Source organism: Passer domesticus, chromosome 1 (assembly GCF_036417665.1).
Source record: "Passer domesticus isolate bPasDom1 chromosome 1, bPasDom1.hap1, whole genome shotgun sequence".
Taxonomy (NCBI): domain Eukaryota; kingdom Metazoa; phylum Chordata; class Aves; order Passeriformes; family Passeridae; genus Passer; species Passer domesticus.
This window is the reverse complement of record NC_087474.1, coordinates 150597107-150622659: the sequence shown is the minus strand read 5'-3', so window position 1 is coordinate 150622659 and position 25553 is coordinate 150597107. Positions and strand designations below refer to the sequence as shown.

At 38.4% G+C, this 25553-nt stretch overlaps 2 protein-coding genes across 3 annotated transcripts in view; one reads left to right on the top strand and one right to left on the bottom strand.

Moving 5' to 3' along the window:
• Nucleotides 1–193, bottom strand: part of NSMCE2 (NSE2 (MMS21) homolog, SMC5-SMC6 complex SUMO ligase) — a 126396-nt gene extending 126203 nt beyond the window's left edge. The window contains exon 1 of the mRNA XM_064396731.1: nt 47–193. Coding sequence (XP_064252801.1) covers nt 47–178 — 132 coding nt within the window. The 5' untranslated portion in view covers nt 179–193. The remainder of the gene's footprint in view (nt 1–46) is intronic.
• On the top strand, nt 193–25553 carry WASHC5 (WASH complex subunit 5). 2 transcript variants are annotated; one of them, XM_064396705.1, is made up of 30 exons: nt 193–344; nt 1134–1434; nt 3287–3432; nt 4466–4550; nt 4824–4924; nt 5848–6040; nt 6599–6751; nt 9256–9369; nt 10470–10641; nt 11444–11571; nt 11871–12000; nt 12763–12875; nt 13509–13675; nt 14321–14396; nt 15073–15183; nt 15297–15437; nt 16827–16907; nt 17579–17680; nt 18277–18456; nt 18874–18998; nt 19376–19538; nt 20248–20350; nt 20461–20540; nt 21862–21965; nt 22421–22550; nt 22673–22769; nt 23170–23323; nt 23954–24041; nt 25095–25175; nt 25218–25553. In XM_064396705.1, the coding sequence occupies exons 2-29, from the start codon at nt 1249–1251 to the stop codon at nt 25149–25151; spliced, it is 3480 nt and encodes a 1159-aa protein (XP_064252775.1). In that variant the 5' UTR covers nt 193–344; nt 1134–1248; the 3' UTR covers nt 25152–25175; nt 25218–25553. The 2 variants fall into 2 exon arrangements, with proteins under 2 accessions (XP_064252775.1, XP_064252766.1); XM_064396696.1 differs by having other exon boundaries at nt 25095–25553.

Genomic DNA, 25553 nt, shown 5'->3' with positions numbered 1-25553 from the left:
ACGGGGCCGGCGGGGACAGCCACCCTGGCCAGCGGCCGCTGCTCACCTCGTCCCCGCAGCTCGAGAGCGCAGCTGTCCCGCGGGCAGCCCCACGCCGCCCTCCCGGCGGCACTGGCAGGAGGGCGGTAGCGCCGGGCAGCGGGGCAGGCGGAACCGCCTCATCAGCCGGCGCCGTCATGTGATGGGAGGCCTCGGCTACGTCGTAGGGAGCGCCGCCGCCTCCCTGCCATCCTTCTTACCCTCCAGTGCATCCTTGTGGCCCCGCAGCCGCCGCCGTCCCTGCCCGCAGGCGCTGCCGGGGCAGGGCGAGCCGCTGAGGGAGCGGGGCCGCCCGGCTGCAGACTGTGAGTGCGGCGGTGGCGGAGCGGGACGGGACGGGGCCGGGTTCGGAGCCCGTCCGGCCGCTGTGGGTCTGGGGCCCGCTGTGCCCCCGTGCAGCCGAGCTTGAGGCGGCGCTGGGGACCTGGGAGGGCTCCGGGCGCTCGTTCTGGGTCAGAACTGTCTTGGGACAGCTCTCTGTCATCCGAAATGTATCGCAGTGGTTCAGAAAGCGTTTGGTGAAAAGTCAAGCCTGGTCATAACTTGCCGTAAATGTTTCTGAAGCACAGACGCTTATTTTTGGTGCTGCACGTCGTGTCCTGCAGGAAACGTGTGAATAAAACTGAGCATGAAACGCAACCACGGCATGGGAGCTCGTCCTTCAGCAATAAATAAAGGAGCGGAGCTGCGTCTTTTCCATTTGCCATGAAAGTTTTCCTTATTGCTAAACCCATTATGATCACTTTGGTTGTATTTCTAAAGGAGCTCTTTAAAACACATTTTGTGAAGTAGTTTTGCTTTCCTTGGGCCTTATCTCCTCTCCTGGTCATAATCGCTTCATTCCATTCTTCAATAGTGTCCTTCAGCTGTTCCCCAAAAGATCACACTTCCCCTGCCTGCTCACACAGGTCACTTCTCGAACTAAATGTACATGCTGAAAATTAGTTCTGTGCATTTCTTTGATTTTCCAAAGTTGTGGATGATCCAGATTTCGTAATTTGAAAGATTGGAGAGTATGCTTAAATATCTACAAATTAAACTATCAAAACCATTAATATAAACCACTCTGGATGTGTGTGGGTTTGTTTTTACAGGTTATTAATGGCGCAGCTGGTTTCTTCATCAGGCTTTCTGCTTCCAGTAACCTAAAGAGTAAGGATCAGAATCAGACTGCAGGACTTCTGCTGCTCTGTCACATCCAGCTCCACAATGGTGGATTTTCTGGCTGAAAATAACCTCTGTGGTCAGGCAATTCTTCGGATTGTTTCCTGTGGAAATGCCATCATTGCAGAACTTCTGAGGCTTTCCGAATTTATTCCTGGTGTTTTCAGGCTAAAGGACAAGGCTGATCAACAGAAGTATGGAGATATCATATTTGATTTCAGTTATTTCAAGGTAAATCCTTTTATTATTAAACTTCTCCTTAAAATTGCTGTCCCACATGAGGATGTTTTGGGCTGTGAAACAGCCATTCCTGACTATTGTGTTTATTACTACTGCATCTTCCAGAATGTTTGATGAGTCATCTGGCCTGTGAATTTTGATAGATACCAGTTATGTAAAATGTGAGTATTGGATTCTGGGGAGGTAGTAGTAGTAGTAGTAATAGTAGTAATTCCTGCAGGACCACTAAATTAAACTTCCTCCAGCAGGTTCTGAGCCTGCATGGTCAGTTGTTTTCCTTCAGAGCAGTGGCATGGGCAGTATGCCCATCTTTCTTCTGTTAATCTGTAGCTTATTCTTTGCAGCCATGAAAACTGCTTCCTGCTTTCCTGTCTGACAGTGCTATGATTGTTCTTCCTCTGGACTTGTCACATGTGCTGAGTAAATAAATAAATAAATAAGTCAAGGAGAACTGTCCATGGAAAGCTCTTATTTCTCTTTCAGAATTAAGCTTGCAGAACTAAGTTCCCTCTGTCATTTTCCAGCATGACTAAGAAGGAACAACAGAGACTATCTAATCTGACTTTATTTGGACTGTACAATACAAGAAATGGTAATAATGAAGCAAGGGAGGCACTTCTAAAATTTAATTCAATTTCATTGTAGTAGAAGTTGTAAATTTCAGGCACTGTGGGGCTTGGATACTGAAAATCCAGAGCACAAATGATTTCACAGTTACCTTTAGCTCTAAGTGCTTGGGAGAAGTCTTTTTTATAAACAAATTACTTGAAAATTTAAAAGCAGACAGCTGTAATTGGTGAGAAATACAGTAATCCTTAAAGCCTCAGTATTTTTGAATGTTGAGAAAGCATAACAATGTGCTGGTTTTCATCATGAAAACCAAATAAATCCTTAGAAATCAAACTTAAAAAGCAGAGATTAGAGAATTCACAAATATTTTTACTGCAAATGCACCCCTTCTGTATACTTGATTTTTAGAATTACTTAATGAGGAGAGATTTGAGATTTGAAAAGTTGATACTATTTACTTTATCTATTTGAATTCAATGGCAGTTTGACGCCTGCTTTTATCCTTTGTTTTATGTAGATGTTTTGCACAGAAAGAGAAGCAGAAGAATATTTTTTAAAACTCAAATTGCCAGCTGGGTATTTTCAATTAAATTGTAATAATACTTCCAATTAAACTTTAGCATTATTTTCATTTATTTGGTGATGGTAAGACTGCATAGTGCCTTTGAGAAATATGACATTTGTAAAGGGTTAGAAAAGTTGTACTACTGCTTTAAGGAAGTCAGGTTCTTCATCCCAGTTCTTTTTTCCCCATGATTGTTAATGACAAAGTTTCTGCATTAATTCAGGAGACGAATGCTCAGCTAGACGTAGAGTCTGTGGAAAAAACATGTCTAATATTTTCAAGCAGTTTGAATGTATGAGAAGGTACTAAGCTTTGTGAGCCCTCAATGTTATGGTTTCAATCTGAGAAATCAACAAGAAGAAATGTGTAAAGGAAAAAATTCCATCAGAGAGATAGTTGGCACTACAGAAAGCATCCAGTGCTTTCAAATGGTTTGGGGCTTTACTGAAAGCATTGGCTATTTTCCATTCATTACATTGGATAAATCATATTTAAAGTCATTGCAGATTGTAACAATGTGTAAAGCTCGTCTTTATAGAATCAGTATTTAACCATAAACTAGGTTAGAAAACTACACATCCTTGTTTTGGTAAGAAATGGTAACTCTGGTTTGCACACAGGGGTGGTTGTACATGGTTTGTGTCCTACTGTAGAGAAGTGGAGATCAAAGTCAAGTATTGTCTCTAAAGGTGAGTTTCTGTTTTTCAGGGACCTGAGATATGTGAAGGCAAACTGGAAGCCAAGCCTGAGTTACTGGATTTAGATGAAGAATTTCGTGAGAACAACATTGAAATTTTGACAAGATTTTATTTAGCTTTTCAGAGTGTACACAAATACATTGTAGATTTAAACAGGTATGGTGTCTTAAATACGTACAGGTTTTCAAAGACCAGATTACTGTTTTATCTTATTGATGAGAAGCTTTTTCCTTAGAGACACAATATACTCCTTGTTGAAGCATATTCATGTGTACCAGCAAACCTGGGTTGCTGGAGTGAACACTATCTTTTACTCCAGCAGTTCCCTGCCAGGTTAATATATGACTTGAAAACATTTAACCTCTGTACCTCATTTCCTCAGTTGTAAATTTGAGTTAGTTTTGCTGTATCATAGAGATTGTCCTGAAGATTTTTTTTTATAAAGGAGAATCCATATTATTAAGCTAATTTTTTTTTTCTTGCAAAACAGAATATCAGATGGTTTGGAGTTTTTTAAACTTTCATTGGCATTATTTTCTTGAACTTAATTTTTCAGTGAAGTTGCCATATTCTCAAGTTTGCTACTCTGACGTGTAAAAAACAAAATTAAAACTTCATTAAATGGTCTAAGTAAAAGTTACTGAGAATCTTAAACATGACAGTTGGTTTTATTATTGATGTTATATGAAAATATCAAATGTTTGATATTACTTATTAAGTAGTGTTGCTGGAAAATCCTTTAATAGGAATAAATCTTCTCTTAATTCAGGTGAACATATGCTACTTCTAGCTCTGCCTTCCAAATTTCAATTGAGATCAAGTTATGGTATTTCCAGGAGGTATACTTAGGTAACTTGAAAATATGACAGTTTTACTGCACAATTGCATGGCAGCCTTCCCAGGCTGTTATCACCCATGACAAGATTATAATGATGAGCTATAAGCTGCCAGGTATCCTCCAGTGTCTTTCACATACACCATCAGAATATGGAAGGAAACTTCTGCCAGCTGGTTGGCACTAGCTAGGGGTTCCAGTCTCTCATTTTTTAGGAGAGCTCTCTTCTTCTTTGCTGCTTCTTCTAGGGAAGTGTTGTGATGCATCTGTTGGCTTTCAGAGAAAATGTCACTGATTGAGTTCTAGTTTGAGAGCAAAATAGTCAATGACCAAAGTTTTTGTCATGATTCCTAGATACTTAGATGACCTCAATGAAGGAATTTACATTCAGCAGACATTAGAAACCGTCCTCCTTAATGAAGATGGAAAACAGCTTCTAGTAAGTATTGACTAGTTTTGTAATAGTAGAAAATTAACCCACTCAGTAAGTGCCAACCTAGACAAAAATTTTTAGGTTTACCAAATGCATGGAAGTGCTGTGACTCACTTCAAGGAGGACAAAGAGCAACAATCCTCAGCCTGCCATTTTTCATGTTACATTAACTACGTAGTTGACATTGACTTGGTTTGCCAATACATGTTTTTCTTCAAGTGTTGCTGCAAAGTCATGTTCATGTTATATTCTTTCTTCATTCTTTCTCTTTCCAAACAGTGTGAAGCTTTGTATTTATATGGAGTCATGCTCCTGGTCATTGACCAGAAGATTGAAGGAGAAGTCAGAGAAAGAATGTTGGTTTCCTACTACAGATACAGGTCGTGTATATAGGTGTACAGAAGCACTCAAGGCTGAGATGTGTAACCTGCAGTATATTCAGTAACCTAGGTCACTGAATTAAGATAAATAGAAATATTGACACCTTTCAACTGACTTTGGACAGATAATTTAGCAGAGCTCTCTGAATATCAGTAGAACTCCTTGCTTTAGCTTTTAGCTGCAAGGTCAGCTGCAAAATGAGCAACAGATTTTTCATTCTGTTACAACAGACATTTGAAGTCCACAAAAAAACTTTCAGCTAAAGCTTTTAGGCTGCAATTGCCAGCTATGAAAATGTCATGGGTTCCCAAATGTGCAAGGAGACTTTCTGAAAAGTCCTGACTATCTAGGTTACAAATGTATTGCAAGTCAGACTTCTTGTAGTGCTTTATTAGATAAATGAGTAACAAGTTTTACAGGGTAGGTTCTCAGCATCAGGGTGTAACAGCTGGGGTCTTAAAAGGGTATCAGTGCAAATCCTTCCACACATATAAATGATGCTTTGACTATGTTTATGGCTCCCAGTATATAATGAGAGATTCTTTAACTCTGGAATGCAGAAGTGAATTGACAGGGGGAATTCAGAAATTGGGAGAAAGAAAAAGAAAATTTTAAAAAGAAGGGGAAAAAAGGAACAAATTCTTCTTTGAACATAAAGCTCCTTCTTTCTGTTCCTGAGTTTAATTTTCTGTTTGTGCTTTTTCTGCTTATCTGGAATTTCAGTATGGACATTCATCAGTGTCCTGTAACATGATATTAATGCAATAAACAAATTGTTTAACTTGTTTGAAAAAATTGAAGTCAAAAGACTTCAGTATTTCTTAATTTTCTTGTGAGAAGGGTGTGGTTACAAGGGGTGGGAGAAAAGGGAATTACTGGGTTATATAGCTCATATTTTTGTTCCTCTTTTTTTGTAAAACAGTGCAGCCAGATCCTCTGCTGACTCCAATTTAGATGATATTTGTAAATTGCTTCGAAGCACTGGATACTCAAGCCAGCCTGGAGCTAAAAGACCTCCAAACTACCCCGAGAGTTACTTTAGCAGGGTTCCTATAAGTGAAACTTTTGTCAGCATGGTTATCGGCCGCTTACGGTCAGATGACATTTACAACCAGGTAAGCCACCCTGAGATAAAAAAGGGTTTTAAAAGGGAGCATCAATTGGATTCTTAGGTCAATTACTCAGCCATGAAGTGCAGAAAAAAAATAAATGACAGAGGTTGTAGGGACTCGAGGTCAGGTAGTCTGACCAGGCTCGAGCACAGTTGGAGCAGGTTGCACTGGGCTGCACCCAGTTGGATTTTGAGTATCTCCAGAGGTACAAACCATAGAACCTCTCTGGGCAAGCTGCTGCAGTACTTGGCCAGCCTTGCAGTAAAAAGCACCATTTCTGTTTAATGTCTTATGATTGGACATATCTTACTTGACTCATTTACAGCATAGTAAAATCTTACTGTAGCCTGTTACAAGTAGCACACATCTACACAGTCAACTTTTACACTATGGAAATACATCTGGTAAATATGCTGTAGGAGTAAGCATGTCCAGCTTACCTAAATAAACTTCTTGCCCTGTAGTATCTATACACTGCACTCTTTAATGTGTCCCATAATACTTTCAGGTGGTTTGTGATGCACTGTATTATGTTCAGCTTTGTTTTGTTACTTTTTCCAGGTTTCAGCATATCCATTACCAGAACACCGCAGCACTGCCCTGGCTACTCAGGCTGCCATGCTCTATGTGATACTGTATTTTGACCCTTCTATTCTTCACACTCAGCAAGCAAAAATGAGAGAGATTGTGGATAAATACTTTCCAGATAATTGGGTAAATGTTAATTCTGTTTTAAAACTGTTCCCTGGATTTAATGTTATAAGAACAATTGAAATTATTGTTACAGTATGTGTTATAGAAATGTAATAACCTAAAATTAGAACAGATTTTTCTCTGTGGAAATTTTACTTTATTCAGAGTGAAGCAGTCCAAGTCAAACACTCTGGATAAGCATGGAAGACTGTCCTTTGAAAGTGTAATTCATTGTCTTAAATGCTTCAGTCAACTATACTCTAATACCATCAAGATAAAGTCAGTCCCAAGAAAATGTGTGATGGAAGGTATTTTAAGCATCTTCTAGTCCAGCCTTCTCCTCAAAGCAGGGCTGACTTCGAAGCTAAATCAAGCTGCTCAGGCCTTGCCCAGTTAGCTTTGGAAATGTATAAGGTGAAGACTGCAGGCTCTGTGGACACCTGTGGCTGTGATTCATCACTCTAGTGGTGAAGAATTTCTTCCTTCTGTATCAGTGGAATTTCTTTTGCTATAGCTTGTGGCTGTTGCTTCCTGTTTTTTCACTGTACACCTCTGAGGTGGGTCTGGCTCGGTCTTAGTTGTTACTTCCCTTTAGGTAGGTGAAGACCACAGTCAGATTCCTTTGACATCTTTCTTCCAGCTTAAGCAAACCCTGTTCTTACATACTGGGTCCCCACAGGTGTGTTGGTGGCCTCCTGTTCACTTCATTCCAATTTGTGTATGTCTGTCTCATGCTGAGGAGCCCAAACCTGGACCCATTTCTGTCAAAGAAATTCAATGAGAGCTGACTAAAAGGAAAAACTTACTTCCCCCACTCTGCTGGCTGCAGTTTGGCATAGCCAAGTGTCTGATTATTTTTTGTTGTCATAAGACTGCGTGCTTGATTCGTGTTTGGTTTGTCCAGCAAGACATTTAGGTCCTTTTCTGCAGAATTGTGACACCAGCAGCCAGTTGTATTGTTGCAATGGTTTAGGTTTGTCCCAAGTACAGGACTTTATTTATCATTTCTGACTTTCATGTGGTTTCTGCTGGTGAATTCTACCAGCATGTCAAGGATGCTGTAGAGGACAATCTTGATCCCCAACAGATCATCCCACACTGATGTTCTTTGAAAACTTGTTTAAGGATTAGCTCTGTGCTGTTGTCAAAATAACATAGAAGCTAAAGCTGTCACTACATGTGCTTCTATAGACGTTTTCAGGTGCAGTAATTAAAATGGAATTACTGTGTTTCAGTACTGATATTTAAGATTTCTATCCAGAATCCCTAGTCTACGAAAACTGCTGTTGAAATAGGCTGGCATAAAAGAATAGAGTCCCTAGGTGGCCTATGTCAAAGGGAATCAGACTTAACAAAGAAACTGTACCTTAATCTGTGTATCTCTTTGGTTTCAAGTTATATTCTCCTGTACCATAAATGTAGCAGTGAAGCAGGTAGGGAAGAAACTGCAATAGCTGTCTGTCTATTTCAGTAGACATTAGAAACCCTCTGTTTCAGGACAACTACAAGCTTATTTTTAGAAATAAGAACTTGACACTGCAAATTTTTGATTATGCCATCATTTTTATTAACTTGATTCATAGTACAAATTGATATTTTTAGACAACACCTATCTTCTTGCGATCCAGTGTGGATAAGTTAGCTGCGTTATAAAAAATGCTCAACTCCTAGTCTGATTTCAAATTATTCTTAGCAGTTGAAGTGTAGCCTTTTGAGGAGCTGTCATCTACAGGAAATAAAGAGCTTCACTTCAACAATATGAGGGAGATCTTCATATCAGCAGACCCAGGTCCCATTTGCGTTTACTTGACACTGCCAGAAGAGCTCAAAGGCTGACAGTGCCCCTTCAATGTGATCATGCCTGTATGGAGGAACATTGGAGCATCAGTGTGACAAAGCTCATAATCCCACAGCTCTGTACATCCTTCATCTGTCAATAAACAAAGTCTTCCACTTTTGATCATGTATCTTACAAATACTTGTTATTTACTCACAGTTCTGTATTTTTAATCATGCTTAAACTTGTGCAAGGAGTCTGAAATCAGTTTCTCTTTGCTCCTCAAAAATCATACTATTTAATCATAATTTCTTTCTGTTGTGTCACTGTGAAAGATGCATTACAGTTTAATTTTGTCTTTTGGGCATCCTCACAGTAAGATAAATTCAGCTCATTTTGCCCTCCCTATCATAGCTTTTTTCCCCAGTTGCTTTTATCAGTCTTCTTTAGAGCATCATGGAAATAAAAAATAACTCATGAGTTCATGGAGAAAAAAATTGAGTATCATATATAGTGACTGAAAGAACTGTCATCTTGTTTTCAGAACTAAGCTTCTAATTAATTGTGTGCCTTTTGTTTCAAAGTGTTCTTCTTGATTTCCAAAGGTGGTACACCAAAAAGTACTGCTACCAAAAAAGTTCAGTTATCTCTTATTTATAGCCACAGCATATCCCTTTCTGACATATTGCTAAATGCTAATTTCTTAGTAATAATATAAATACAACTTGTTTTCTGCTTCCAATTTTAGGTCATTAGCATTTACATGGGAATCACTGTCAATCTGGCAGAAGCGTGGGAGCCCTACAAAGCTGCTAAAACTGCCCTCAACTACACACTGGATCTTTCAAATGTCAAAGAGCAGGTACATAAGCCAACATTAAGTATTTTTAGCAAGATGCAAGATAAGTGGGCATCTGAAGTGTATGACATCAATAATGCATGGGTCTTTTCTTCCTGCTTACAATGTATGTACCATAGTGTCTGGCAACCTTAGGGAAAATAAGTAGACATTTTGCCTTCATCTTTAGGGAAGAAGTTAACCAAGTAGAACTCAATTAATAATAAGTGTGGAAGGGGCTCACAGCTGGTCTGTGAGTCAGAAGGAGTTAGTGAAAGAGAGGAGCTGATAAGATTTGCCTTTGCTCCTGAAAGGAGCTTTTCCAAGCTGTCAGCCTGGAAACGGAGAGAGAGAGATAAATGAGGGGCAGGCTGCCTTGCTCCAATGAATATTATGTTGCTGTATTCTGACCAATGAATAAGTATAAACTTTGTGAAAAAGTATAAAAAGACAGCATGCTGTAAAATAAATATAGAGAAGCCTTCTGAAATACAGTGTGTTCTTCAGTTTCTTATGACCATCTCAAAAGTGACAAATAAGTATCTTCATTCTGTGACAGATTTTTGTTGTTGTTCTTTCCCATTAGGCAATAAAATATTAGTACCATTTTTTAGGAATAATTCCTAAAGAGTATATAAGTGGATATATAAAAAGTCTGCCTTTTTGAAACATTATGCTTCCTGTAGCCTGGACTCTGGAACTACTTTCTGTGGGAGCATGTGTGCTGTTTGTGCTGCTGTTTTCTGACATAGGAAAACTGTTTTTCAAAGTCTTCTCTTGGCTCTAGGTGTCTACTTTTAGCTTCTGGCTCTCTTTGGGTCATTCCAGAGTTTTATTCCTAAGGGTTTTCACCCTGACTACCTGTGAGAAATACTTGTGCAACATCTACTTGTCTTTCTCACTTTACTTTGAGGGCTATAGAAATCTTAGACAAGTATAGCCTTGCTTTAACATTTATCTTGCATCCTTTGTCGTGCACTTGCAGTGTATAATATTGCCTACTAGTAATGATAATAATTTTTATAACACTTTTTTTTTAGCTGTGTGCCAGCTAAGCTCTTGGGAACATGGTGCATTCCATTTGAGGCAAGGATTTTATTGATGCAGGCTTTGTGTGTTTCAAGGCCAGCAGATACGCCGCAGTCACCGAGCGAGTGCACACGCAGGTGCAGCAGTTCCTCAAGGAGGGCTGTCTGAGGGAAGAGCTGGTGCTGGACAACATTCCCAAGCTGCTGAATTGTCTGCGAGACTGCAACGTGGCGATCCGCTGGCTGATGCTGCACACTGCAGACACCAGTAAGACCCTGCTGAGCTGTCAGTCCTGCTCCACTGGGGCTTCACTTTGGGCCCCGGGGGAAGTTCAGTTCTGCTGCTGTCGAAGTCAGCAGTTTCCTCCGATGTTTGCAGGAGATTGTTGAGCTGTTGTTTTACAAATAGACTCCTAAAGCCTTGTCTGAAACAGCACATGCCTTTCCTCAGTTCTTGTGAGCTGAATACAGGTCCAAAAATTAGTAGAAGTCATGATCTTGTTGAATAGTATTCTGCAGAAAAACACTCTGAAAGTTTTATGTAGCTCCAAAAAGAAAGCAGTGACCAATTTCTTTAAATCTTAGTAATTAACAGGTTGAAACTAAAGTTTTTGTTCTGTTGAACTGAAATTCAGCTGAAGCTGTTGAGTAATGTCTGTCATGTGAGTTTGGGTGTGTAAAATGACATATTTAGACATTCCCTTATTTGAATGCTTGTGCTGTCTTTGAGGCTTCTTGATATGCAAAAGGGTTTCTGTTAACACCTCCATACAATTTTTGTAATGATTTTAGAAATACTGATCTCAGGGCTTCCTGGACAGAGGGACTAAATTCACATTTAGTTTCAGAAGCCTGCAGAAGTTTTAAGAAGGCTGAAGCACCACGAAGCCTTAATTATATTCTATTCAAAGGAAGAGTTAGTCCATGTAAATGAAAAACAAGTGGGGATTTACATACCAGAGCAAAATGTTTTTGCCTTCAAGCTATTAAAAAAGAATGTATTTACAAAGATTAAGAAGTTTGGCCAAATTCTGTGTAACAGTGGAGATATGTTGTCTTTCCATTTTCAGCTTGTGATCCAAATAACAAACGTCTCCGCCAGATAAAGGATCAAATTTTAACAGACTCAAGGTACAATTCCAGGATCCTTTTCCAGCTTCTTCTGGATACAGCTCAATTTGAATTCATTTTAAAAGAGGTAATGTGCTGCTTAGTCTTCTAAGATCTCTAACCTGAAAAATTCACTGGGTATTTTTAAAAGTGACTAAAAATCAAAAAATATGCATTGTACTGTTCTATAAAATTCAGTAAGCTTCTGTCACTGTATGTCCATCACACTGTCTGTATTTCTTAATATTTTTAATTTTATTTTTAATATTCTGGCAAGATCTTGAAGTTATGTAGTAATCACTTAGTCAGTTCCATCTGTTTTCAGTATTTTATTTGTGATATGCCTCCTTTCCAGTTTTGTAAACCAAATGCTTTGGGTTTCAGTAGATGTTCAAGCAGATGCTGTCAGAAAAACAAGTGAAATGGGAGAACTATAAAAAAGAGGGATCTGAAAGGATGACTGAGCTTGCTGATGTCTTCTCAGGAGTTAAACCTCTTACTAGAGTGGAGAAAAATGGTAATTATTAAAAATTATACTTTTTGGGGAAAAAAGTTATTTTGATTTATATTTCTAAAGTGATACCAAAATAAAATACTTTATTCTAATAGTGATAATATAGGAACAATTTTCATGTCTCTCAGCTGCCAAAGAGGTCTCTATCTCTTGTCTTGTTTAGGTTTTCAGCACATATTCCATATGTAAGTGATATTTAGGTACCTAATATTTAGATGGCCCTATTTTTAGAAGTATTTTTCATTCCTTTATTTAGATATACCAGTTAACTATAAAATATCAGTTCAATTCTGTATGTATAATGTATGTATAATTACCATGTTCTATGTACAAAGGAGTAAGAAGATCATGCCCATTAAATTTAGGGATGGTTTAACCTCTTCCCTAATTGTTTCCCTGGCTGTAACCTAGATTTCAATTGTATCAACATTTTTTAAAAGAAGAAAACCTTCTTTTACTTCTCCTCTACACTGAGTGGTATTCTCCAAGTTCTCCAAGGACTTAAAAGTCAATAGTAAGATTTTTTTAATGCCCATTTATTTTGGTAGGTGTTTTTAATGTTGCATGTGAAATTTACTTGAGCATTTGTCACTTTACAAGTGTACATATTGAAAGACTATAAATGTACCAGTGGAAAAAAACCTTGTAAAAATAATCTCCTATGTTCATAGCTAGTTTGTTTCTTTTGACTAGCAAGTTCCCTGTATTTTTGGTGCCTATCATATATGCAGAGATTTCATTAATTTCTTTTTAATTCTTTCATAGAAAATCTTCAGGCTTGGTTCAGAGAAATCTCCAAGCAAATAATGTCTCTCAACTATGATGATTCCACTGCAGCAGGCAGAAAAACCGTGCAGCTGATACAGGCTTTGGAAGAGGTATGGCAAAGACAATTTGAGATAAATGACCTTGTCCTTCTGGAGCAGCAGCATTGTTTACGCATGTGCTGACTTCTGATAGCGGAGTTACAAAACAGATCTGCATTTTATCAGCTGTTTAAATCTATTAGATCTTTGCTGTTACATATCTATGGTAAGCAGGAGTTTTGTGTAAACCTTGGTATTGAAAAATATAGTATGAATGGTCATGCTACCTGTAGCCGAGGGTTTGTATGTTTTTTCAAAGAAATTAATTCAGTATTTAATATTATTTGGCAATATTACTAATTTTTTAGAAATGCTGAAAATAAATTAATTTGAAACTAGAAAGGGTGATTTGAAAAGCAAAATAATAAAAAAAAACCCTGTATTTTTTCTGTGTGTGCTTTTTCTATTTCCAGGATATAAAAGAGTACTTAGAATGATGTTTCATAGTACACCTGCTTGAATAACTTTGTGAAATGTATTGTTAATACACTCTGTAACAGGCCAGGATTTAAGTGTCTTACGGCTGCTACCATCCAGAAGTGTCAGTTTACTGATTCTGTTTGTATTGCTGTCCTTAAAGATGAATAGAAAACAACCAAAAAAGAGTCCTTTTATGAGTTTTGTTTGTTTATTTTTTAAATATAGGTCCAAGAGTTTCACCAGCTGGAAAGTAACCTGCAAGTTTGCCAGTTTCTGGCCGACACCCGCAAATTTCTCCATCAGATGATCCGAACTATCAACATCAAAGAAGAGGTCTTGATCACCATGCAGATAGTTGGTGATCTTTCTTATGCGTGGCAATTAATTGACAGGTATGTTAGCAGGACCTTTTCCTTCCAGTCAGTAACCATTTGTAAAACTTCTGGGAAATCACATGCAAAAATATTATTAAGACTGTCAACATTCCAATTTAAAAACAGTGTTGAAGCATTGTTCTGTGAATTGTTGAGTATACTGAATTATAATCAGCTTGAATAGGAATTAACATCCATCCTTCTCAGGTTGTTAACTGCAGGTTAAATGATAGGGTAACTTTTTTCTGTCTATCCTGTTCTAACTCTAACAGCTTTGTTAACCTCCTGTCTCCATCCTTTAGTCTTATTAAGTGTTCTCCAAAATCCTGGAGTTCATTTTTCAACCAAAAACAAATGAGGAAAGACTAATGCTCAAAAACTCTGTTTCCATGGTGGGATTTTGCTGATCTGCTGCTTCAGCTGCTTCATTGCTGTGGCTGACAACACTCTCTGTTGCTTCATCTTTTGTCCCACTTCCCCTTTTTCATGTAGGGTTTTTCTAACCAGTAGCTCTTCAGACCTAAATCCTCCTTTAGTGAAGTTTGTTAGTGATCTTCTTTGCCATTTACACATTAGACTGGTGCTGTTGACATACAATTAAACAGTTGAAAATAACCTTTCCAGAGGAAGAAGGTGATTTGTTGTGTTTGTTTCCTACCCCAGCTTTACATCTATTATGCAAGACAGCATAAGAGTCAGTCCATCTATGGTAACTAAACTCAGAGCCACTTTCCTAAAGGTAAGTATAAACAACAATGTGGAACACTGCAGGCCAATTCAAGCAGTTTGTTTATAAGGCCTTAAGCTCTGAAATCAGTTAAGACTTCTTTTACCAGCATCTTCTATGTCTAGTTTTTTTAGACAGTATTGAATTAACTCAAGGTTAGTTTTAAGGAAAATAAAACCAAGTCATGCATGTTTCTATAGTGCAGTGATTACGTTCTTGCTATAAAGCAAGTAAGTCTCATTGTCCATCTCTGCTCATTACAGCTATTTTCTGGAGGCATTGCTGTACAGATGGGATCTTCTGCATATGGATCAGAACAGGCTGAAGGAATTGAAATAGTTATGTTCTCTGTTACCTTTATGTGTCAATGAAGCTCTGGCTTCAGATTAAAATATCCTCTGTAGAAATAAGAATGGGAATTAGTGTGAGTGAGAATATAAAATTACAATTGAAGTGTCCCATGCAGCTGTTTGGATTTTAACAATCTTGGGGAGGGTAGTGTTATGGACTGTTGGACTTCTTTGACTTTCAACAATTTTTTTTTATCTTGGAAAGCCTGTTATAACACTGCTCCTTAGGAAGTATCTTGTGCTTTAGGTTGTAGGATAAGAGCCTGAGCAAGAGAATTCAAGCATATAATTTTCATCAGAAAAAACACGTGAGGTTAAAATGTTAACTTTATTTCTAGCTTGCCTCTGCTCTTGATTTGCCTCTTCTCCGTATCAATCAAGCGAACAGTCCCGACCTTCTCAGTGTGTCCCAGTATTACTCTGGCGAGCTGGTCTCCTATGTGAGAAAGGTGGGTGCTTACAAGGCATAACTGCTTTGTTCTCTAATTATTTTTTCTTAATTGAGGATTATTTTCTTAATGAGAATATACTGACTGTGGCTGTTTCTTCTCTCATTTACAAGGTTCTACAGATCATTCCAGAAAGCATGTTTACATCTCTTCTCAAAATCATAAAGCTTCAGACTCATGATATTATTGAAGTGCCTACTCGCCTTGATAAGGACAAGCTACGAGATTATGCTCAGCTGGGACCACGATATGAGGTGCAGTTAAAACAGGGAATTCTGAAAAAGCAAACCTTATAGGTGGCCAACTTTAATCTAAGTTTGAATCTATACAACTCCATAGAGTTACAGTTTAACAGTGAAGTTAGATTTGTTGACCTAAAGTTAAAATTGACAGGTGTTATTGTGAGCATACCTTAGGTTTCATGAGGACAGATGAGTAACTTTTGCACTTCTGTTTGTAGAAGTTTAAAACTTTCAATCTTGTAGAGAAGGAGAGGGAGGAAAAGCTAAATGAATTTATAAATGAGCATAAGTATATATTTATTTATGGGAGAGGATGGAACCCTGAAAACCTGAGTCTGAAATGAAGCCCTCCACATCTGGCATTCTTGTTCCAAGAGGAGAAAGTCAAAGACTGATTAAGCCAGCAGGGTTAAGCTTTTTGCTGCTCTCAAATGAGGAGAGGATGGAGGCACGTTAATTTGATCAGATGAAGCTGCTGTTACTCATTTTGTCTCTGGTTTTTATTCTGCATTGTAACCAGTCTGGAAGAGTGAGTAAATATTAAAATTACCTGGTTTTATTTTTGGTAGAGGAAGATGTGACACAGAAACCTGAGCAGATCAGTAAGTCCCCCAGAGAGTCTAATAATCAGTTAAGATGCCAGCTTTTCCCTGGAGATTTTGCCAGTGCTCACTTGTTAGGTGTTTTCTGCAAACAAGCTGTGATCTCTGATTAAGCTCATGTTCAGTCCTGAACATTAGGTTTAAACTCCCCCGTGAGACTTTTTAGAGTGAGTCTGGCTTATGTGGGGGTAGGAGTGAAGGAGCAGGCAATGTTCAGTAATGTTTTATTTTGAGACGGTAAAAGGAAAACAGATAAACTAAAGCTGTTTTCACTTCCAGTTTCTGTTGTACTGTAGATCTGAAGTGTCTTCTCTGTTCTGTATTGTAAACACCTGAAAGGCAAAAGACTGGCTTGTCTGAACTCTGAGCATAAGGATAATAATAACTGTAAATAATTGTAAAAGTTCAAGTGAATATTAGATCCATGGAAATACTGAGGTGGCAGCAGGCTTTACTATAGAATAACTACTGTAACCTATGTTCCCAGCTTGTTCAAAGGTACCAGCTCAGAGTTTTGTCCATAGTATTTGTGCACACAAGATATGGCTGGTCTTCCCTTCTGTAATCCCTCTGAAGCCTCTGAGAGGTACCTATTCTTTCCTACTGCTAATACACTTCTATTATCTGACTAAAAGAAAGGTAATTATATAATTAAGTCTAGAACAAGATGTAAAGTTGATAGTATGTCAGTGCAAACTATTTAAATCTAAAATAGGAAGCTACCACTGGGAAACGTGGATTTTTTAGAGTAATTATTTATATCTATTGAATCAATTCAGTGAATTTTTTTCTGTTACAGGTTGCCAAGCTAACCCATGCAATTTCAATATTCACTGAAGGTATCCTCATGATGAAAACTACTTTAGTTGGTATCATCAAGGTAATGATCCATTATTTCAATAGGAAATGGATGTTTGGTGTTAGTTAGTACTTTAGCACAGATTTCAGCACAATATATGAGACCTCAAGGAAAAACAAAAAGACAAGAAAATATAAGTTTGCATACAGATTTTCAAATAGTGATGCCTAAATTGGCAGCCAGATAAGAAGTATATTTTTTCAGGTTCCTAGGAACCCACAGTCCCCATAGTTAATAGATTCATCCACTGTATTTGGTGATAACTGGAGGTTTTTCCTGCTGGAAACCATTTCGGAAGAGCTGTTTCTTCCGTTGGTATAAACTGTCCTGCAGTTTTACATTAAGGCTACATTGATACCTCTTTGGGAGCTAGAAGCAAGTGTTCTTGAAGAAACATACACTTCTTAAGGCATACTGGCTTCTTAGAATTGCACAACATTCCCAGTGCATCATGAACAAAATTTGAATATGGGAACTACAAACCTTTGTCATTCAACTTAAAGAAATCATTTATTCTCTAGTAGAAGTATATAATTTTTTTTTTCTTTGGACAAGCTCTGGTGGTTAAGTGCATCTGTTAACAATGCTTTCCTGTTTATCAAAAGTATTTAATATCTTTCTTGGTACAAAATAAATCCTTTATATTTTTTATACCTTTCTGACTTTAAAGCAAAAGTGTTTACTCTACTTAGGTGGACCCAAAACAGTTACTAGAGGATGGAATAAGGAAGGAGCTGGTAAAACGGGTGGCCCTGGCTCTTCACAGGGGCCTCATCTTTAATCCTAGAGCCAAGGTTGGTTTTAATTTTTTATGTATCTTGGGTGTGCAGAGACCTCTTTTATTATACTGCCTTCTAAAAAATAATGTATGCTTTTATGTGCAGATTTCCTCTTTGTAAAAAAAAAGTTTTGGACTACTGAAGGTTATTTGGAACTCTTTATTTGATGTTAAAATGAGTATATAAACTGCCAAGTGTACATAAAATTTAAAAACATGTTTTTTTTCTATTCCAAAGTGTCCTGTCAATTCTGAATTGTACTGCCTTTGTCTGTGATGATTGACAGGTCACATAAGCCAAGTAAACAGATAGGCAATGATAAAATAAGGAGTGACTCCTTGTTTTGATCCTGCCCAGATTGTTGAATCTCCTAGATCAATCAATAGTAACACTGAAGGCAAAAATAAATATGAAAAGTGGGAGGAAAAATATTTAGTAATAATGAATTCAGATATCAAACTTTGATAACTTCTCAGTGCTTTTCAGGTCTGGCTGGGCCATAGTGAAATGCTCTAGAGGTTGTTTTGTAAGGGTATTTAGAAACCTTTTGCATTTTCTTTGAATTCTACCTGTTCACCGTTCTGGTTTTATCTTTTTGTTGTTGTCTCCAGCCAAGTGAACTCATGCCCAAACTGAAAGAAATGGCAGCTACAATGGATGGGTTCCATCGATCATTTGAATATATCCAGGATTATGTCAACATATATGGTTTAAAAATTTGGCAAGAGGAAGTGTCTCGTATTATTAACTACAACGTGGAACAGGAGTGCAATAACTTCTTAAGAACAAAGGTGCTACTGAAACCTGAAAACAACAAAAAAAGTTGATAAATGTCTTTATAGTTGGCTGTTAGAGCCTGTGAGTGATGGAGCATGTGTACCCATTGTTCATACCATTCTGACTTCAATTGAATGTGCTAACTACTGTGTAAAACATCTGCCCCCAGCTTATTATGAAATGTTGCAGCATCTCCCCTGCATTATTTGTACATAAGAGGAAAGTACCCAAAATAGAATATTTTAATATATTTTTGTAATAAGATTCATTCTTCTCTTTGCTTTGTTCTGTTTTTATAGTGTTCTGCTATGTGTAATTTACAACATTATGTTACAGTGTGCTCCTTTTAAATCAAACAAAAGGAAAATTTCTAAACACATTTAAAAGGTGTTATGAGAACACTGCAAATTACTGTAAAATTTATTTTTCAGATTCAAGACTGGCAAAGTATATACCAGTCTACTCACATTCCTATACCAAAATTCACACCTGTGGATGAATCCATAACATTTATTGGCCGTCTTTGCAGAGAAATCCTGAGGATCACAGACCCAAAGTAAGTACTTTGTGTCACCATGCATTGGATAACTTCAATTCCACCATATACAAACCAAAATACACGAGAGAGTTTTTCTTTAGCTGCCATATCTTCATCTAAAACCAGATTTACCCAGTCCATCCTGTACATTTTAAAGGTTAGTCTGGAGAAGTGGTGATTTTAGTCTAAGAAGGAAAACAGTGTGTTAAACAAATGGAGGAGAGAGAAATCAGGGACGGGTGACAGAACCGTGGTGGAGAAAGGAATAGCTAAACATCACCAGAGATACTTGGAGAGTCTTTCTCATCTGTCTAAGAAAGGCAGCTCATTACTGAGAGTATTACAGGAGCTGTCTGCAGCTTTTTCTGAAGTTGTTTGCTGATTTTTTCCCTCAGAATCACGTGTTACATTGACCAGATGAATACCTGGTATGATATCAAAACTCATCAGGAAGTAACCAACAGTCGTCTCTTCTCAGAGATCCAAGATACTTTGGGTACCTTTGGTCTCAATGGCTTAGACAGGCTGCTGTGTTTCATGATTGTAAAGGAGCTGCAGGTAATTTTTGAACTTCAGTTTCTCAAGGCCATAATGCTTTATTGTTTAATAATGAATTTTTTAAAAAATGTTAATTACTGAAATGGTAAAATTAAATCAATTGCATTTGTATAATGGTTGTTCTACTCCAGAAGTGAGAATTTCAGTTACAGGTAAAATTATGGAAGTTGGTGCTCCTAAGTAAATGGTGCTGTGTAATTCCAGGTTGTCTGGGGATTCTTTCTGAAGGTGTACTCCATGTGTGTACTTAAAAGTTGATTTCAGGACTTCTTTTATTTTTCTGTCTAGATATGAACAAAGATTGTTTGGGTCTACCGTGATACATAAGGTGTCAATTCTGTGAAATTACTGTTTTGTTAGTACCTGCTATGTGAAACCAAGTTTTTTTGTTTCCTGAGAAGAATCTAGTTCTAGCCTGGCTAGAGATTTTAAGGGAAATAAGTATCAACAAACACAGTTCTTCCTGAAAAATTGAATTACTACTTGTCTGTAGTGGATATTAGATACTAACAAGGGGCAATCTTCTTTATGTTCTAACATTGATTAAGATAACTCCAAAAAACAAAAATTGTAACTACAGAATTCCTCAACTCTTAATCTATGGAAATAGTCTTCCCTGCTGTTAAAAAATGTGGCTTCAGTACCATCAAGATTAATCATGGAGTGCATGCGTGATAATTTTACTTACTTATTTCTTTCTTTTATTTAGAATTTCCTCAGTATGTTTCAGAAAAATATATTGCGTGACAGGTCAGTGCAAGATACCTTAAAAGCACTTATGAGTGCTGTCAGTCCCCTCAAAGGAATCATAGGTAAGTGCTTACTGGTTAAGATGGAAGAAAGCAATTGTCTTTGTACATTTGTATTTATTTCTCTTCTTACTTGATCTTTTTTTAATGCCTCACCCTCCTTCTTTTCTCAGCAAATTCAAACAAGGTTTATTCTGCAGCAATTGCAAAAACACAGAAGATCTGGACAGCTTATTTAGACTCCATAATGAAGGTAGGTTCATGTGACTTACTGTTAGTCAGAATTCATCGAGGCTCTTTGGTTGTATTGGCCCCTCAGTTCAGGAGGGACCTGGAGGTGCTGGAGCATGTCCAGAAAAGGGCAGGTGATGGGTCTAGAGGGTAAGTCCTGTGAGGAGCAGCTGAGGGAGCTGGGGGTGTTCAGCCTGGAGAAAAGGAGGCTCAGGGGGCACCTTACCACTCTCTACAGCTCCCTGAAAGGAGGCTGTAGCCAGGTGAGGGTTGGCCTCTTCTCCCAGGTAACAGTGACAGGACAAGAGGACATGGCCTCAAACTGCACCAGGGGAGGTTCAGGTTGGACATCAGGAGGAATTTCTTCATGGAAAAAGTTGTTAAACTTTGAAACAGGCTGCCCAGAGAAGTGTGGAGTCACTGTCAGGTGTTTAAGGACAGACTGGATGTGGTCCTCAGTGCCAGGGTTTAGTTCACAAGGTGGTGTTTGGTTATAGGTTGACCTCAGTGATTTCAGAGGTCTCTTCCAATCTTAATCGTTCTGTGATTCTGTGACATTTTAATCTGCTTATTTTACTGTGTTGCATTATATTGACTTGTAATTATGTAGCATCACAAGTGAAGCAGGCCTGGGTTTGCAAGAGCTCCTGAGCTTGGTTTGTGTGGGCACCTCACACTCCACAAAGTGCTTAGCACTGCGATTCATAAGAAATCATTCACCAAAACCAGAGTCTGGCACTAGAGGTCTGATCTGGGCAGACTGAGTTAGTGTTCAGTGTCAGGAACTCTTGAGTCTCCTCGCAGTGCCTTGTGACTGTGATGTGCCCAAGGATAAAGTTTGGAGCAGTAGCATTTCCCAGACTTGCCTTGCCACAGAAGGCATTGTACTGTGCTGAAGATTTAAACAAGCTGTCCCACCCTCTTGGCTCTTTATCTTGTCTCTGTAATAATATATGGGCACCAGAGTTTCTCAGGGTGCTGTGGGTGTTTGTGTTACTGGAGTGAAGAGGAAAGGCCAGGGAAGGAGAAGGTTGACTGCAATGAGCCTCTCTGATATTTTCTTCTCCTGCTGTGCTGACCCTAAAATTTACAGAGAGGTAGAAAACAGAGTACAGGCATTTTCACTGGCCAATGAAAAGCAAGTAACAGGTTTTATACATGTTACCTTTTTTGTGCCCTTTTCCCTTGGCCTGTACCTGTGACCAGAACTGTGTGTAAACTTCAAGCACTGTGACTGCCTCTCTGCTCTGAGTGCACTGTGCAGCTGGGGTCAGTGTTTGGCTCCACTCTTCCTTCATTGCATTCAGTATAACACACCACCCTTTTTGTGTTTGTGTCAACAGGTTGGTCAGATGCAGATTTTAAGACGACAGATTACCAATGAATTAAATTATTCCTGCAGGTTTGACTCCAAGCATTTGGCTGCTGCTTTGGAAAATCTCAATAAGTAAGAAGCAAAATGTGCTGAAGAGCTGCTTGTATCACTGCAGTGTAATTGTTATCAGCTCAGTAATCCTTAAAATCTAAATTACAGCAAAATGTGGCATCTGATTTGTGTGCAGGTTTCTGCTGATCAGTATTTGAATTTTAAACCAGCAAAAACAATAAAAATAAATACTTGGCAATTAATTAGTTTTAAACATGCAGTTTCTAATAGCATTTGGTTACACTTGTTTCTGAACTCATATTTAGATGAGAAAAAGGAATGGAATATGTGTGGTGCTGATATTGAATCAAATATGATGTTTGTAAAAATATACTCCAGAAAAGGTGTTTTACTCTTGATTGTGGCCATGCAGGGGTTTTTGTATCTTTGAAATTTCTATATTAATATGACATGTGGCATAGGTTTATTCAGGGATAATTTTTTTAATTATTTAACATAATCTATTTTTCTTTTAGAGCAATACTAGCTGACATTGAAGCACATTATCAGAACCCATTACTACCTTATCCTAAAGAAGACAACACTCTTTTGTATGAAATCACAGCTTATCTGGAAGCTGCTGGCATTCACAATCCATTAAATAAGGTCAGGCATACATTTTGGTGTCTAGTGCAGTTTGCTTTTTTCTATTTTTTTCTTAACTGAGAAAAAAAATAATATGTAGAAGACCTGTACTACTCATTTTTTTCTTTTTTTTTTCCCCTCAGATCTACATTACAACAAAACGTCTGCCATATTTTCCCACCGTCAACTTCCTATTCCTCATTTCCCAGTTTCCCAAACTTCAGTACAACAAAAATTTAGGTAATGTGTAAGTTGCTGTTTGTCTAAATCTAATTAAAACCTATGTGAAATTATCTGTAGAGAAGATAGTAAAATTACCTGCATAGAAAATGTATAGTTCCTGACTTTATCAGTTCAGTTCAGACAGTTTTGTTATACAATTTAAGCCAAATACAGTAGGGTAGGAAACAGAATCCAGACTCCTGGTTTTCTCATTCTATCCTATGCCTCAGTTAATATCATTAAGCCATTCACCATGGAAGACATGCAGTTGTTACATTAGTTTTGGACTTTTTTGTGTGGGCAAGCAGAAGGGGAGACAGCAAAAAAAACATGAAGAGTACATTACATAAGTTAGCCTGTGCTATAAGAATATTTTCTGGTTTATAAACACGTGTTGTTTTGGTTTTTTTCTGTGCAGGAGTGGTGTGCAAGCGGCCAGCTGATCAAATTGACTGGCTTCCTTTGGTTCTGGGGCTCCTTACCCTGTTGAAACAGTTTCACTCAAGATACACAGAACAATTTTTGGCTCTGATTGGTCAGTTTATTCGTTCAACGATGGAGCAATGCACAAGGTATCCGTGTTTTACTTTTTGCCCAAGTATCACCTCTGTGAAGAGGACTTCAGCAGTGAAAAAGCACTGCTTTTTCAGTATTTTTGTTCTAGCAGAGGATACTTGACATTTGCAGTCTTTCGGTACTTGAAGGGATCTTATAAAAAAGGTGGAGTAGGTCTTTTTACATGGGCAGACAGGGACAGGAAAAGGTGGAGTGACTTAAACTAAAAGAAGGGGGACATTGAGATTAATGTTAGGAGGAAATTCTTTCCCATGAGGGTAGTGAGGCTCTGGAACAGGTTTCACAGAGAAATGGTGGATGCTCCATGCCTGGAGGTGTTCAAGGCCAGGTTGGATGGGCCCATGAGAAAACTGGTCCAGTGAAAATTGTCCCTGCCCATGGCAGGGCTGTTGTAACTCCATGATCTTTAAGGTTCCTTCTAGCCCAAACCATTCCATGATTGCATTAGACAATAACACAAATATATTTTACTAAATAGAAGATTAAAAACACTATTTCTATTTGTAATGGAATCACATGACACCTAGTGGAAATGGTATTATTTGAAGGCTGGCATTTTCAAGTAATTTAATCCAAGTAACTGGTTGATTAGTAAGAGTGTGATCTCCATGGTGGTTTAATTTTAGCCAGAAGATTCCAGAAATGCCTGCTGATGTAGTGGGTGCCCTCATGTTCCTGGAAGATTACATTCGATACACCAAGTTACCAAGAAAGGTAAGAAAGAATTCCATGTCTCTAAATATGCTCCTAAACACCCCAATCATTTTCCCTGGAAAAAGGGGCAGGGAATGTGTGCTCCCACTCCACTTTAGCCAATGAAGGGATCTGGCCAGGGAGACACTGCCCGCACCTTCCATTTGTACTGCAAATGAGCCACCATAACAAATAACAGCTCAGGGTCCTGCTGACACAGAAGCAGCCCTGGTTTGTAGAGTTCAGTCCCATTACTACAGGAATAAATAGATGAATACTAATAAAGAAAGGATTTCAGCTTTGTGCTAATTTCAAACAAGTCTGTTAAATTTAATCTTCAGTGTATCATGCTGGGGGCTGTTGGGAAGGAAAGAAATAAAATAGAAGTTCCAAGATATTTCCAAGTAATACTAAGCAGTATTCTAAACACAGGGCAAAATGCTAATTAGAAAGTCCAAATTTTGGTGAACCATTGTATCCTGTCTTTCCTTCACTTTCTGCCAAAGCCTGATTTCCCAGGCACCTTCCTTGTCTCACATGCAAGTGAAATGCTAAAAGTCTACTTGTAGAGGGGCTTTGTCTCATGTTTAAATGCAACTTAACTACATTTGAAGACTATACATTATTTATACATAGTATTAAAAATAATCCTGATTGCTGTATAGGATATACAGCAATCAGCCACAGAGGCTGTACCTCTGTGGTTCTTGAATAAACATTCAGTAGCCATTTCCCAGCTGATATTCACAGTGAAGAGAGTGAGATTCTTCCAGTCTCCTCTTGCCAGCCCACAGTTCTGTGTGGTAGAAGGTCCCTGTCAGTCCTGCAGCTGTAGGTGATGCTGTGTGGAGCACAGCAGAGAGGACAGCAGCATTCCTGCAGTCCTGCTCTGTACCTGTGCTCCTGGCATCTCCTCAGAGCCCTGGCTGGGCTGTTCCTTCCCTGCTCTGTGCACATCCTGATGCCAGGGTGGCTCAGGGCAGTAGTGTGTGTGCTCAGATATGCTCATTAGTGGATGAATGGACAACAAATGGATAATGCAAATGCCTGACTGTGCCTTCCTGTGTCCCTCAGGTTGTTGAAGCACATGTGCCAAGCTTCATTTTTGATGAATTCAGAACTGTTCTATGAATATGGAGAAGCTTTGCTCCAAACCTGAAATGAGGCTTTTCTCCAAACCAAGGCTCTTCTCCAAACCTGAAATGAGGAGCTGGGGCCTGAGGATGAGGCAAGAAGAGCTGTTCAGAACTGTGTCTTTTCTTTGCTTCAAGGCAGTGCCTACAGCTGTCTCTGTGAAATGTAACCATCAGCACTAGTCTATAGAACCCTTGTTTAAATCTTGTCACGATACACAGCGTGTATCTCCTCTAAACAGTGTACATTTTGTACTGCACATTATAAATGCTGCATGTAATTGTTTATGTATAAATCATTTAGGTTTTTTGTTCTGAAGAGCTATCTGTGTAAGTTTGACTTTTGTATCAGAAATGAACAATGAAATCGGAAATAAAGGTGTTGGATAGTTTGCTAGGA